General features: G+C 41.2%; 1 protein-coding gene across 1 annotated transcript in view; it reads right to left on the reverse strand.

Moving 5' to 3' along the window:
- The window catches only part of LOC132994630 (trichohyalin-like), a 97,253-nt gene that overhangs the window by 9,749 nt on the left and 73,078 nt on the right, over nucleotides 1-14,426 (reverse strand). Inside the window, exons 22-26 of the mRNA XM_061065115.1 lie at nucleotides 12,077-12,188; nucleotides 2,455-2,564; nucleotides 1,978-2,052; nucleotides 679-772; nucleotides 540-580 (exon numbers count right to left, since the gene is read on the reverse strand). Coding sequence (XP_060921098.1) covers nucleotides 540-580; nucleotides 679-772; nucleotides 1,978-2,052; nucleotides 2,455-2,564; nucleotides 12,077-12,188 — 432 coding nt within the window. The remainder of the gene's footprint in view (nucleotides 1-539; nucleotides 581-678; nucleotides 773-1,977; nucleotides 2,053-2,454; nucleotides 2,565-12,076; nucleotides 12,189-14,426) is intronic.

Below are 14,426 nucleotides of genomic sequence, written 5' to 3' on the forward strand. Positions count from 1 at the left end.
TACCGCCACAGGCAGGTGCCCCCCTCCCAACAAACACCCTCTACCACACGTACACACCCTCCTTTTCTCTACTCCATCCTACACCCCAATCCCATCTGTGCCACATTCATTTTAATGGCCTTAATGAACATAATAAATATATCTCCTCTCTATTGATGAATGCTATTTGACAGCCATGGGGGGGGGGGCAAGCAGGAGAGGATGGGCTGTTGATTGGAGTGTAATCATTGTTAAAGGCCCAGCATGAATAACGTATTCTGATTAAAGAAGAGACATTACACACACACACACACATGCATGGAAACACACAGGTGGCAAAGCCCACAGGGTGTTTCATTCACAACTTGGCACTCCAGCTGTTATTATCATCATCAGCTTTGTTCAGGCTAGATTGTGTTGTGAAAGAGCCAAACATGCTGGGCAACGTTTTTCATGGGATGTGAATGCTAAACTCTGATCAGCTGGTGGATGCACACAAATGTATGCCCTTATATTTACAGTCACGCTCACTCACACACACACACACTCAGATGACTCACACATTGTCGTCTCGCCGAGCGCCCTGGTCTCTGATCCGGGCCTGCAACAATTATGAAATGAAAAAAAAAAAAAGAATCTGTTTTGTGATCCACTCTTTTTTTTTTTTTTTTTTTAAATCTCCACTCTGCACTTGTTTACCTTGAAGAGTTCCATGTCTCTCTCCTTCTCGTTCGACACTTCTTTCAGTCTCTTTACCTCCGCGTTCAGCGTGTCATTAGCTTCCTGAAGACGTCTGCCAAAGCGAGGGAGAAGCGGGCGACATAGTTAAACGGAGAAATATACATGGAGAGGCAGACAGACACCCATTATCATCAAGAGACTCTTGTTAACATAGCAGGCAAAATGTCTTGCCACACAACGGCAATGGTGTCTGTGTCTCTCTGCTTCTGAAAGAGCCTTTAACTAAGAGTTCAGACAACACACACACACAGACACACACACATCCTGATCCATATAATGATACACTACATTTCCACAGCCACTTATCACTTACCCCTGTTGCTTTTTATTTCAGTATTTCATTATTCTGTTGTGCAACTTACTCTCTGACTTAAGAGCTATGAAAAAAAACATTCTTTTCAATTTGTTTGTTTGTTTGTTTGCTTATTGAAGTTTATAACATAAAAAAACAAAATTGTTGTATTTAAAGTGAGAGGAAGCAGAGATATCGCATTTCTGTTGAAAGTAAAAGAGAGGGAAACTTCTTTGAAAACACAACTTTACGCAGCTCTGAGACTTTGAGTATAGCAACAGGTTAGCATAACAAAAACATAAGATCTAAACACACACACACACACACACACACACACACACACACACACACACACACAAAGTAAGTTAGGAGAGAAAGAAGGAATATAAAGAAAAAGAGACAGTTGTGCTGCTGCTGGGCGGGGCTCAGGGAGGTATGGCGCTGCAGGGGTGGGGGGAAGCATGACAGAAGATGGCGAGACGCCTTTGATCTCTGGAAAAAGGAGTGTGTCACGCCCCGTGTCTGTACTCTTGTGTGTGTGTGTGTGTGTGTGTGTGTGTTTGAGAGAGAGAGCGAGGGAGAGAGAGAGTCATGATGAAGCAGACATGCAGATTGACTGTCAGAGGTGAGTAAGTCAAAGAGCACATCTCCAACACCGTCTGAGCACACACACACACACACACACACACACACACACACACACACACACACACACACACACACACACACACACACACACACACACACACACACACACACACACACACTCTACTGGTGATACGTACACACACATGCACTATGATCAAATTCTTCTGGTGGAAAAGGTGACGGAGTTAGCCGTTAGCTGTATTTTCTGATTTATATCAGTAAACCAATATGCTGCACTTTGAGACACACACAGCAAGAGCCAAAAACAAAATGTTCATTTATAAAGAAGTTACCAAAACTCTGAAGGATGCACTCACTCTTTCTCTTCAGTGATGATGAGCAGCAGCTTATTCTGGGCCTTCATCTCGGCAGTGAGGCTCTTGTTGGAGGCCCTGAGAGAAAAAAGACGGACTTTCAGAATCTAATGAAGAAAAAAACTATAAAAGGAAACACCCAACATTTACTCTTATGGTACCAACATCAGTCAAACTAATGGAAATACACTGCAAATAAAATGATTAAAGAAAACACTAAGAAGTCACTATCGGATGCCGGTAGCCTAGTGGTTAAGCCTCATGCCCCACGTACAGAGTCTATAGTCCTTGTTGCATTGGCCGTGGGTTTGAATCCAGCCTTGGCCCTTTGCTGCATGTCATCCCCACTCTCTCTCCTCCCAACATTTCCTGTCTCTCTTCAGCTGGCCTAGCCAATAAAAGACAAACATTGCCCCAAAAAATCTATTTAAAAAAAATCAAGTTGCCATAAAAAAGAATGGAAACATAATATTCTCATACTTTTGTTCAGTGATCCAATGGTTGACATTCATCATGACCAGCTGGCTCTCATGGCGGAGGTTAGTATTGTCTGCTCGTGTCCTCTCCAGCTCTGATCGAAGTGTGTCCACCTTAAATACACAGACAGAAAATAAATTACAGATTATCACAATCTCATGCAGCGTCATGAATGGTAACAATGTTTGCTTGTCTGGTACAGTTTCTTGTGTTTTATGTACATATTACTTTTTTAATATATTTTATTTTAAAGGCCGATCCAGAGACGGGCATGACAAATTAGCTTAGGCTATAAATCAGTGGTTCCCACCTTCTTTGGCTCGTGACTCCACTTTGACATCACACATCTTTTGTGTCATCCAAAACACAAACAGCTTTTTGCTCAAATTGATTTGTTTTCAATCTTGTAAAAGTTTTTCTTTCTGTGTTGCAAGTAAATATTCATTTTAGACCACATTTAGGCGTTTATTATGACGTGTGCTGCTGCCCTCTTGGCCAGGTCACCCTTGTGAAAGAGATCTTGGTCTACATGGGTTAATTACCTGGTTAAATAAAGGTTAAATAAAATAAAAAAAATCATGTGGACAGAGGAAGAAAGGCTGAGATGACATTTCTGCACAATGGGTGACATACAGACACAAACTCTGCTAGTTTCTTGTTTTGGCATTGGCTATGGCCCACAGTATTATGTGTTTCATATATTTTAGTATACAGTATATTTTTTTATTGACTAATAAATAAAACCTTCAGGCGACCCCATTCAAATTCCATGCGACCCTTCTTGGTGTCGGGACCCCAAGGTTGGGAAAGCCTGCTATAAATGCTGTAATGTGTGACAATGGTTTACTTGCTTCACTATACAAATGAACATTTAATAAAGAAATACATTTCCCGCTTATCTGATGACATATTTTGCATTGCCTGTTGTTTAAATCTTATGTTTGGACAGGAAAGTATTAACATCTGACACTTGCAAATGTGCTGTGGAGGGAGCCAAAGGTGTGAAATAAAGAAGGGTAAAACAGGGATAATTGTGGCTCTAATGGATGAAAAGGACGGGGTGAAAATAAATGTCAAATACAGCGCATATGAGTAACACAAGAGAAAAATTAGGTAAATGGAGAATAACAGGAGATGAAAGAGGTGGCATTTGTGGACGCAGGTATGAATAGCAGGGTGAGGTATTAAGACGGGAGAGAGGAGGAGCAGCTCGGAGACGAGATTGGAGAGAGGAGACGACGGGTGAGGGGTGAAAACAGCGATGGGATGGCACTGGCCAAACTGCTGACTTTTTCATTCTGCTTATCAGCCAGGACCTTTCCAGGCCTAAACTCTGGGGACCCTGACACATTAACCTTATCGCCATGGAAACACCTTGATATACAATCCAATCTTCCTATAAAAACTTGGGCAAAGAGGGGAAAAAAAGTTGTCAGTGTTGACCATGATTTAAAGTTACCAAAAATGTCAAATCATTTTTGTAAGAAAAAAAAAAATCAACTTCTGTGTGAGCTGAATCATGAACTGTGTATGTGTGTGTATGTGTGTTCCAAAAAACATATGAATGCCACACAGAATATTTTCATCATTATCATTAATATAATCATTTTTTGGAGATTGAACCGTGCCAGCTGTATATGTATTAGGGTCAAACTCCTATGGGGCCTACCCAAATGGACAACTTGCTTGTGAACCCAAGGTTTAAATAAAAATGAATATATACTTTTAGTTGCCTGAGGTCAAATATTTTGAGTATTTTTTTTACTGTTTCTTTGGGGAAAAGCACATTTTTAATGCCTGCCTCATATCAGCCCTGGGCTACAGATAGGGATGCCAGTTCAAAAGTTCAACATTATCACATATTCTGAATGTATTCAGAAATGTATGTAACAGTTGAAAAAATAAACATTACAGCTTGTTCCTTGTGTGTTATTGTGCTGAATGAGACAATGATGGGTTCTTATGCACATTTAGGACAAGTTCTGTGGAAATTCACTGCAACATAAAAAGTAGTGAAGAAATGAATCAAAGTCGAGCCGGTTGGTCTATGGAAAAACAAAAAAGGTTTGACTTTCTCTCATATTGACAAAGTCTGTGCCAAAGGTGGACGACTTTCAATTGGTCAAAATAATGTGAGATAATCAAAATGCAGGTCGGTTCAGATGTGTAGGGAAGTTGTGAGGATGACGGTGACACGTAATCAATCATTCAGACTTCATAACAAAATAAAGAACTAGACTTTTAATCATATTTAAATTATGGAAGCGCTGCATTTCAACAAATAAAGCAATGAAGAAACACTGAGGGACCAATGAAACTGAATCAAGTAAGTCATTCGATTTTGAAGAGTTAACTGAATGAGAGCATCAGTTATAATTACTTTTATCAAGAATGGCAAATGTACTGTGCATCCCATGCTGTTTGAGATTGGATTTGTGTTTTTTCTCGGGCATTTGGTGCATCTCTATGTAGAAGAATTCTGTTGCAAACTTATTGGCTAAAATCACATGTAAATAATGCAATTGTGATTATATACACAAAAAAAAAGTCAAATCCTGTGATTTAAGAGCTCAAACAGACCCCTCCTCACGATGAGTGTGCACACACGTCAACACGCGCGCGCATACACGGGCCGGCATGTTCCATGCGTGCTGTAATGACAGTAATTACCTGTGGTCTCACATTAACATCTCCCTCCTGACTGTCTGACTGGCTTGCCTGGTGGAGGGATGTAAATCGCAACGCAAGTCTGATGTTGTGATTAGGACTAAATTACACACCATCACTCTGTTTCCACCAGTGTCAAGGGAGGCAGTGAAGGGGTGTGTGAGAAAGAGGGGGAGAGCGTGTGTGTGTGTGTGAGAGAGAGAGAGAGAGAGAGAGAGCGAGAGAGAGAGAGGGAGAGACATTTAGAGAAAAGGGGACAAAGGAGGTGCGATTGCAAGCGGGGGGAGGAGCAAAGTAGCGTACCTGCTTAACATTTAGATTGGTTTTGTTGCACAAATATTTTAGTTGATGATGGGGGCTAAAAGGGGCAACAAAATGCATTTGGGACACACTTATAACCAAGTTTGGTGACACCATAGCTCCTTTCAAGTCAAGGCTAGAGAATATGAGTTGACTTCTGCAGTGCTGGTGGAGAACGTGGAATCTTTACAGCTGCTAAAATAGTATTTATTATTTCTGATAGTTTATTCCATAAAAAAAAAAAAAAAAAAGGGCCAAGTTGTCCAGTCCAACAGCCCACACTTTTCACCGGCAAAAGATGGACTTAGTGCGCGCACACCATCTTTTCCTCAACTTATGCATCAGAATGAACTTTCACGACAAACCACAAAGCATACCTGCAGACAGAAGAGGAAGAGAAAAAGATTGTGGGGACTCCAGCAGTTAATGGATTTTCCATCTATTCTATTCTCCATGGAGGAGCAGTGGACTGGTATCACACAGCACTTTAGCTTTACAACAGGACAAAAGTGCATTTTCACTAGAACACACCAAGCTGTCCAGGGTTTGCCGGATAAACATAATTCAAAGTGAACTTTTCTTAGTGAAAAAAAAAAAAGAAAAAAAAAAGAGCGGGACAGAAATATGAAGATGAGGGAGAAACTAGAAACAGATAGCCTGGTTGTTGCTTCCACCACCATCAAACCGCCAGAGCTGAATACGAGCCATTACTCTGTTCCACTCAGCTCATCAGAGCACATCCTCTCATCAAATTAATGAACACATTTATTGTTAAACACGTTTTTATAAAACATTCATTCATTCTGTCTAATTAAAAGACCCAACAGGCCTGACATCACTTAAATATGCATACTTATCACTCACAGGGTCTGAATTAAAGATCTGCGAGTGTGTGTGTGTGTGTGTTACTGTATGTGTGCATGTGAGTGTACGTTGGCAGCAGAGAATGAGGTTTTCCTAAGCAGGTCTTCTCACTCTAGGCTTAATGGTGATAATCATGGCGTGACCCAACATTAAGACAGTGTGTGCGTGTGTTTGTGTGTGTCCCACTCTCCCTAATGGTGACGATGATGACATGTTCTCCATTAGACTAGTCAGTGGGCCACGGCAGATCTAGCATATTAATGATGCTGATGATGGCTTCTTTAATTACCTTCATCTGCTGCTGCATGGCCTGACTCCTTTCCCCAAGTCCTTTCATCATCATACACTCTCCTACGCATGCTGCTGGGTTGTTTATCAGCGGCTGCCATTACTGAAGTCCCCTATCTTGCATCTAGCCTGCATGAGCAAAACTACATTTTCAGCCTTGGAAGAAATTTCTCTACCACTTGTTCAGTTAGAATATCTCCACCAACTGGGAGGGTCTTTTCATGCTATGGTTTCCAGGAGAAGAATCTTAAATCTTCTTTCCAGCACTTAAACATGTGGGAGAATGAAATAATATGCAGCAGTGGGAGGAGTTTATATTGTCTAATTCTAGTACAATGTTTGACTTTAAAGATCATTAAAGTTGTATACTCAGTACAGGAAGTTGTAGAGTAATCACAGGGATAAAGTTAGATCACTCTGCTTGTGGAATACATTTGTTAATACAAGTATCTGCTTCTCCATTTTAACAATATAATATATATTCTCCAAAGAATGTCACAGTTTAGAGAAGATATTTTCAATGGATTTCAATTGAATGTCATTAATCAGATCACTCTGAACTAATAACTCTGTATTCTTTCCTCCTGAGACGGAGAGTAGCTTTGAATAGGGTGATAAGAGGATTTGAGTAAAACCTGCTGCTAGGTGAGATGATTCAAGGTTAGCCTTGAATAATCACAATTATAGCATTCTTACTTACTTTATAGGCTTTATATGTGATTTTATGATCCAGCAGGTGTCGCCTTTGAGCACCAGCATGAAACCAAAACAACTTGCGCTGCATTGTTGTGTTAGCATGCTGATGCTAGCGATCTTTATTATGCTCGTATCTTCACACTGCATGTAAATTTACCTGAAATGAGCGTGATCTAGAAACACAGTTAAGCAGTGAGTACAGTATGTTATTCTTCTTTTCTCTAGTCCCTCAATTAAACAACTTTTATACGTGAGGGGAGGAGTCAGCCGGCCGTCCGGGCGATGTAAACAAAGTGAAGATAGGACTCTGAAAACTCTGAAAACATCACAGACAGTGGGACTCGGGTGTTACACCCATTGTAGACAGTCATTACTCACAGAGTTATTTTCAGAGGATATACTTGATTTCTATTATATTTAAGTGTGAAAAATCACATATAAAGCCTTTAAAAAGAAATAGACGCTGTTAAATGAGTGACAGTGAGGATTTGTAAAGACTAATATCCTCCCTTTTTTTTCAAGTGGTGTTAACCTTGGCCAAGGTCAACACCACAGAGTGAAGAGTCGACTCTTTGACTAACTAAAACACATTTTTAGTATCTTTCTAAAACTATCACCTTCCCCCCCCCGACGACATCCACAAAGCTGTACTTGACACGACGAAAGAAAGAGAAGAACAGTGTTTGAATATCAATCTACCTATATTTAATGTGTTACTTCTCTTGTGTTCTTGCTTTAAATTAAAACCATCATACCTTCTGATGCCCTCCCGTGAACTGTATCCCTGCAGAGTGAAAACATGCAACCTTCTTTGGTGAATAAAGACAAGGCACCGCTACGAAGGACAAGAGAAGTGAGGGACAACAAGAGAAAAATGGACCACTTTGTCTGCTCGACTGTCCGTTCCATCTCTCAAACGAATTACAGCAGTGCGGCCTAATGAGCTGTGTTTGAGGGTGACGGAACACAAGGACACACAAGCACACACCCACTGAACAAATACAAAGTCCATTCCATGGTTAAACAGTCAGACAATTGGACCGCTTCTCTTGATTCATCAGCTAAACAAATGAGCTTCAATTGTCTGTCCTCATCTCTCCATCATCAAACCTGCATGTGTGTGTGTGTGTGTGTAAATGGTGATCTAGTGTGGGTCATTTCTAAGCTAATTAGGCCAGGCTTCGGGGCTTCTATCAGGTATAATGAGTGAGATCAATGAACAGATGAAATCGTTCCACAGACCTGTCTCCAGAATCACCACAATAGAAATACTTCACGCTCACGCTTGAAAAGTTCAACCATATTTCAAATAAGATGAAACACAGGCACTTTGCATGTGAAGACATGCGTCCCTTCTGATTGGATAACAGCAACGACAGGCAACTAGGTCACTGTCCACCATTGATGGAGTTGGTCATTAAAATAAAGGAAAATACAGTAAATGACATTTTGCTTTGCCCTCCTCCTGGATTAAGGATCGTGTAGAACCAAACCTGCGTCGAACACAGACTCTCTTTCAGATCTGTTGACACCCAAGGGACCCGTCTTTGCCATCTTGAGACTCACTTGGTTTAAAACAATCCTTGACATTAAGCCTTTGGTATTAGAGACTCAGAAAAAAATGCAGATTATCATGACATAATTTGAAGTGAGCTTATGGAGTAGGATGTGGCCAATTTATGGGCCAGACAACAGAGGAGGAAACTATCAGGAAACCAGTTCAAAAGGACGTGAGCACTTCTGTGTGATGGCTGGATATGCAGCTTGTTTGCATTGTTGTTTTTGTTCATATACGTGATATCTATTTTTGAATTTGCATCAATTCTAATTATCCATTGTTTCTCCAAATGGGCCGTTGAAGCAGGTTTGCCTTTGTCAGCACTCTGAGTTTACTTTGGTTATCTGTGTGAAACGTCATGGGATATCTTGTTTGTCTGAATGAGATGCCAAAGGGCTGTTATATAGCTTGGTCGACGACAATCTGGGATGGGAACATGTTGACTAAAAACAGTGTCTTGGACCTTTTATGTTATTTTTTTTTCGGTGTCTAAAGGATTTACAAGCAAGGATCCCTAGCGATGAGGCAAACATCCCACGAACTCACACTGATTAAAAGCTATTATGTAATTGTATTTCTATAGAATCACAGCAAATAGTTCTAAAGATTTTGGGACGCTTACAAAAAAAGTTTAGGGGGATGAAAACAAGCCAACTTTTGCTGCCGTTTGAAAACTTTTCTGCAAATTCTCATTAAAACTGTTTGAAATCTTTGATTCCGAGCTAAAGGATGTTGAGGTAAACACACTAATGACTGTGATTGTGTGCGTGTGTGTGTGTGAGTGTTTTTGAGTGTGTGTGTGTATGTGTGTGGCAGAGAGAGAGAGGGAAATGGGGAGATGAATTATCTGATCAGTCACAAAAACATGCCTCGTTTTTTTTACCACCGCTGGTATTTGAACTGGGCTCATGCAGAGGGACAGGATCAAGAGATCTGAGTGTGCATGTGTGTGTGTGTGTGTGTGTGTGTGTGTATGTGTGTGTGGGGTGTGTGTGTGTGTGTGTGTGTGTGTGTGTGTGTGCGCGTGTGTGTGTGTGTGTGGGCATGTGTTTGTTTCTCTAGTGGCATGCATGCAAGCTCAAACTGACATGCATATAACATGTAATCTCATATCAGAAAAGAAACCAACAATTTTGACGCTGCATGTAACACATACATCAAACACACACACACACACACACACACACACACACACACACACACACACACACACACACACACACACAGTGCATACAAAGACATATGCACAGAGACAGACAGAGCTATCTGAGGTTCAGCTACTGTTCACCGAGGCAATTTGTAATATAGATTTCCTCTATAGGCCACTGTAGTGTACCATTTACCATTTCAAACCCTTTGATTTTTTTCCGCAGTGGATAATTCATCTTGTGTTGGTCAATAACAGAGATTGGGACCTAATGAATGAAGGAGTCATAGTCAGAACGGTCATCACACTGGTGTTTAAACACTGTTCAGAGTCAAATTCATTGAAAAGCTCATCTGCTGTGGAGATGATAGAAGACAGCAGCAATGAAAAGAGGGAAATGTTAGCGATGGGAGCCAGGCAGATCATATATACACAAATCAGAATTCCTTAAACGCACGCTCCTTGTTTGCGGTTTTGTCTGACTCACACAATGAGAAACACTTTTTTTTTTGTTAACAGCAAATGTGTGACTCACAGAAAGATTTCTAATTGTGTTCGTTAAGTTGATGTCCCTGATGGGAGGTAACAAATACTGTTCCTGAACTGCTGCACCTCTTTATATTACAGTCTGCTGGATTCAGAATTGTAAAAGCATTCTTTAAAAAAATCAGTTTTTTCTAACTATTTGTATTATTACTGTAGCAATCAGTACTATCGTATCCTATTCTATATCAATGATTCTTTCGTGAAGACAATTGAGGATGTGATCCAATGTTAAGATTCATGGAGATGTGTTTGGATTTCCAGCGCTGTTAAGGTGCACAGTTTGAGTCGAGGCTACAGATGAGGAATAGAAAAGTTAAACACAAATCTGTGATCCTAATCGGACTGTGAGATTTGTGATCCGATGCACCTCTCCTGCTTGATTATTTATACACTAGTAGCCGATGCCATGTCCTCTGCATACAAGACTTTGACTTGACAGAGCTGTGAGGAAATGTGAATTGCGCTGGAATCTGTAATATCTGCAGTAGTTCATGAGAGGAAGAGCTCATAGGATTTAAAACAGTCTGAAAAAAACATGAAGAAGAGAACAGGGACTTCTGACTGACCAATCAACAGGCCTAAGTCGGTGTCTTACTGGCCCAGGGCGATCACTATTGTCAAACCCTGATGCACTAATGTCAAGAGAGAAAAAAAGAGACTGGGGCTATGCGAGCTGCATTATTCACAAGGACAGAATGAAAAAAAGAGTAAGGTGAGGGAGAGTGAGTGAATGAGAAGGATAATGAGAGAGGAAGACGTAGAAAACAAGGTGAAAGGCAGAAAAGAGATGGACAGAGAAGAGGAGGGAGAAGAGATCAAAATAAAGAAACAGAAGCAGGATAAGAAAAGAAGTCACTTTATTTAAACAAAATGTAAAATCAAGATCAGAGCTGAGCACCTCTGTGCGCAGAAGCTTTAGACGGAATTCAAAGTTTGTCGAATCTAAATGAACATCACTTTCCCGTCCTGGCTTTACCCTTAATTATCCATTCTGTCTTTGTACAGCGGCGGCTCAGCTCTGACAACCGCTCTCCCCTGAGACCCCCCCACCCCAACCACCCACCCACCAACCACCGGCTCACAGCCAGAACATTAGGGAATATCAGGGAATATTACACCCAGGAATTAACGCTCCAAATCACCTTGCCAGGTTTAGGTCCCACATACACCCCTCCCTGTCTTGGACAAGATAATCCGAGCTCTAGCACCGGATATATGCCACTAATCATCAAAAAAGGCAGGAGGGGGGTGCAGGGAGAGGGAAGAGGAGGGGAAGGAGAGGAGAGGAGAGGAAGACCTTGGAGGGCATGGGAGGAGAGGAGGGAAGAGTAGACCATAACATATGAGAGGTGATATTAGATTTTTCTGTGGTACAGCAGACTGGCTCAAATACTCCTACACAAGCTTTAAAAAGGAAGGGGGAGGGGAATACGACAACTCAATATGCTTGCAGAATGATTGGATACTAGTAAAACAATTTGGAAATAATGCATTCAGAGTACAGAGAGTATTTCTGTTCATTCACTATCTCACTGACGGCTGCTGTGTATTTTCTTTACCTGCTCCTGTGCATCCTGTTTTTCTCGCTCTGCCTCAAGTTTTTGATCGACAGCGTGCTGAAGATTCCTCTTGAGCTCCGCCGCCTCCATCTCCAGCCTCGCAGCCATTGACCTGTAAGCACAAATATGAGTCAAATACATTACAATTAAGTGAATTGTAAAAAATAACAGGTGCTTTTTTTTTGTCACTCTGTGATAAGGACATTTTTTCAATGTTTCTCAATATTTTTCACATTTCAAACAAATTAGGCAGATTTTAATTCAACATGTTGTTTTCCTAATTCCTGAACAGTCAGAGTCTTAATATAAGCCAAGAAAGTAGAGTGTGTGTGTGTGTGTGTGTGTGTGTGTGTGTGTGTGTTTATGTGTGGGTGTGTGTGGCAGCCCAGCTAAGGGAATGTGAAGGGGATCAATATGAAGGGGTCTATTCCTGCCACGCAACTGTGCGTCCGTGTGTATGTGAGTCAGTTAGTGTCTGCAAGTGTGGGTTTGTGTGTGTGTGTTGTGTGTGTGTGTGTGTGTGTGTGTGTGTGTGTGTGTGTGTGTGTGTGTGTGTGTGTGTGTGTGTGTGTGTGTGTGTGTGTGTGTGTACATGAGTGCGAGTGAGTTTGTGCGTGGCGTGCCAGCTGCCCTGGCTACAGCAAGATCAATACGACAAATGATTACCATTTCCACAAACCTCCCTCCACAGCCTCGCTCCGGCCGCACGGTGAGTCTCAACACCCCCCAGTGAATCCCCCCCCCCCCCCACACACACACACACACACACACACACACACACACACTAACACAAACCAAAACAAACAAGCCCTACTCTTTACCCACAACTCTAAAAGAATTTATTAACATGAAAAATTAAAGGTGTTTGAATCGTAGAAATATTTTGGCCTTGCAGGTAAAAGTTAGGGGACAGTGAATGAAGCTAGTATTTTATGGATTTGACTCTTACAAGTGAATTTTAATCGAGGGAAAGACTACACATTTCACTTTTTCTGTTACATTTTAACATTGGATTTCTGTTATATTCTAAGAATCACAGTACAGTCCAGTATGGCTTTATAAGAAGTTATAAAATCCTACTTTTCCTTTGTTTTTTAGTACTTTTTTTGGCTTTATATGCCTCCATTTTTAGAGACAGGACAGTGGATGGAGACATAAATCGTGTGGAGAGAGAGTGGGGAATGACATTCGGGAAAGGAGCCCCAGGTCGAACTCAAACCCGGGTATGCCGCTTACAGGACCACAGCCTCTGAACATGGGGCGCCCGCTCCAACCACCAGTCCACTGACACCCTGAAATCCTACTAGTCATTAAGTTTTTCCATCATTTATGTTCAAACTGGACATCACTTTCATAGTCTGAAGTGAAACAAAAATCACTATCTGAGCATTAGATAGAAGAGGAAAGCCCAAAGATATTACATTATGTGTTGAAAATAAATAAACTCAAAGAGCAGTATTGATCATGAAGTAAAACAAAAAGTCCCTGTTAGCTGTTACAAACAAAGCCAGGTGATTTTAATTACACTTGAAATGATCCTTTCTTATGAATGACAAAAGACTGAATATACAAATTCAAAAACATTTTACACATAGTTAGCTGGACTAAACGTGTGAGCACTAAACTTCAAACTGATAGTAAAGGAGTAACTAAGTGGTGGTAAAAGCTGAAGTAGAGGCCGAAACAAAAGGAAAGAAAGAGCCTGATTGATTGGTCCTTGGAGAGAACACATGATAGGACGAGGCGAGTGTGAGAGAGAAAGGAGAGTAAGAGAGGAGGCATCCTGTGGAGAAAGGAGGGGATTTCCCACAGCACAGATGGAAGCCATTAGTATGGTGTTGTTGCTTAAAAAACCTTTCATGTCTGTGCAGTTATTAGATAATACTGGGTTAACAGTAAACAGCATGATTTTGCAAATGGGAGTAATATGCGGACACAGCGATTGTTTTACCATTCGGTGCTTAAAATTGCTTTAAAATGTAATAAAGTCTAATAATTCAGAATGTTACTTATGAAGTCTCCATGCCCAGTTTGAAATTGTCGGTTGACGATAAAAAAATGTTCCATGGCTCGACTTAACCGAGAAACTCCCTAAGACGGAGACCGTTGTTGCAGTGAGGTCATGTCGAAGCCAAAGCCACAACCACAACTATGAGCACACAAACAGACGCACAAACACACACTCCACTGGGTGATACATGCCTGCTGATGTCACCACCGCAGCTCTGGTGACACAAGAGGGGTCATGCAGGGGTCTCGACTCTGAACTCTGACTCCCTGACCTAACATCTGCTAACCTACTGTGTCCCATCAGTACACATTGTGATTGTTCTGCATACAGAGAAACAGA

Source organism: Labrus mixtus, chromosome 19 (genome assembly GCF_963584025.1).
Source record: "Labrus mixtus chromosome 19, fLabMix1.1, whole genome shotgun sequence".
Taxonomy (NCBI): Eukaryota; Metazoa; Chordata; class Actinopteri; order Labriformes; family Labridae; genus Labrus; species Labrus mixtus.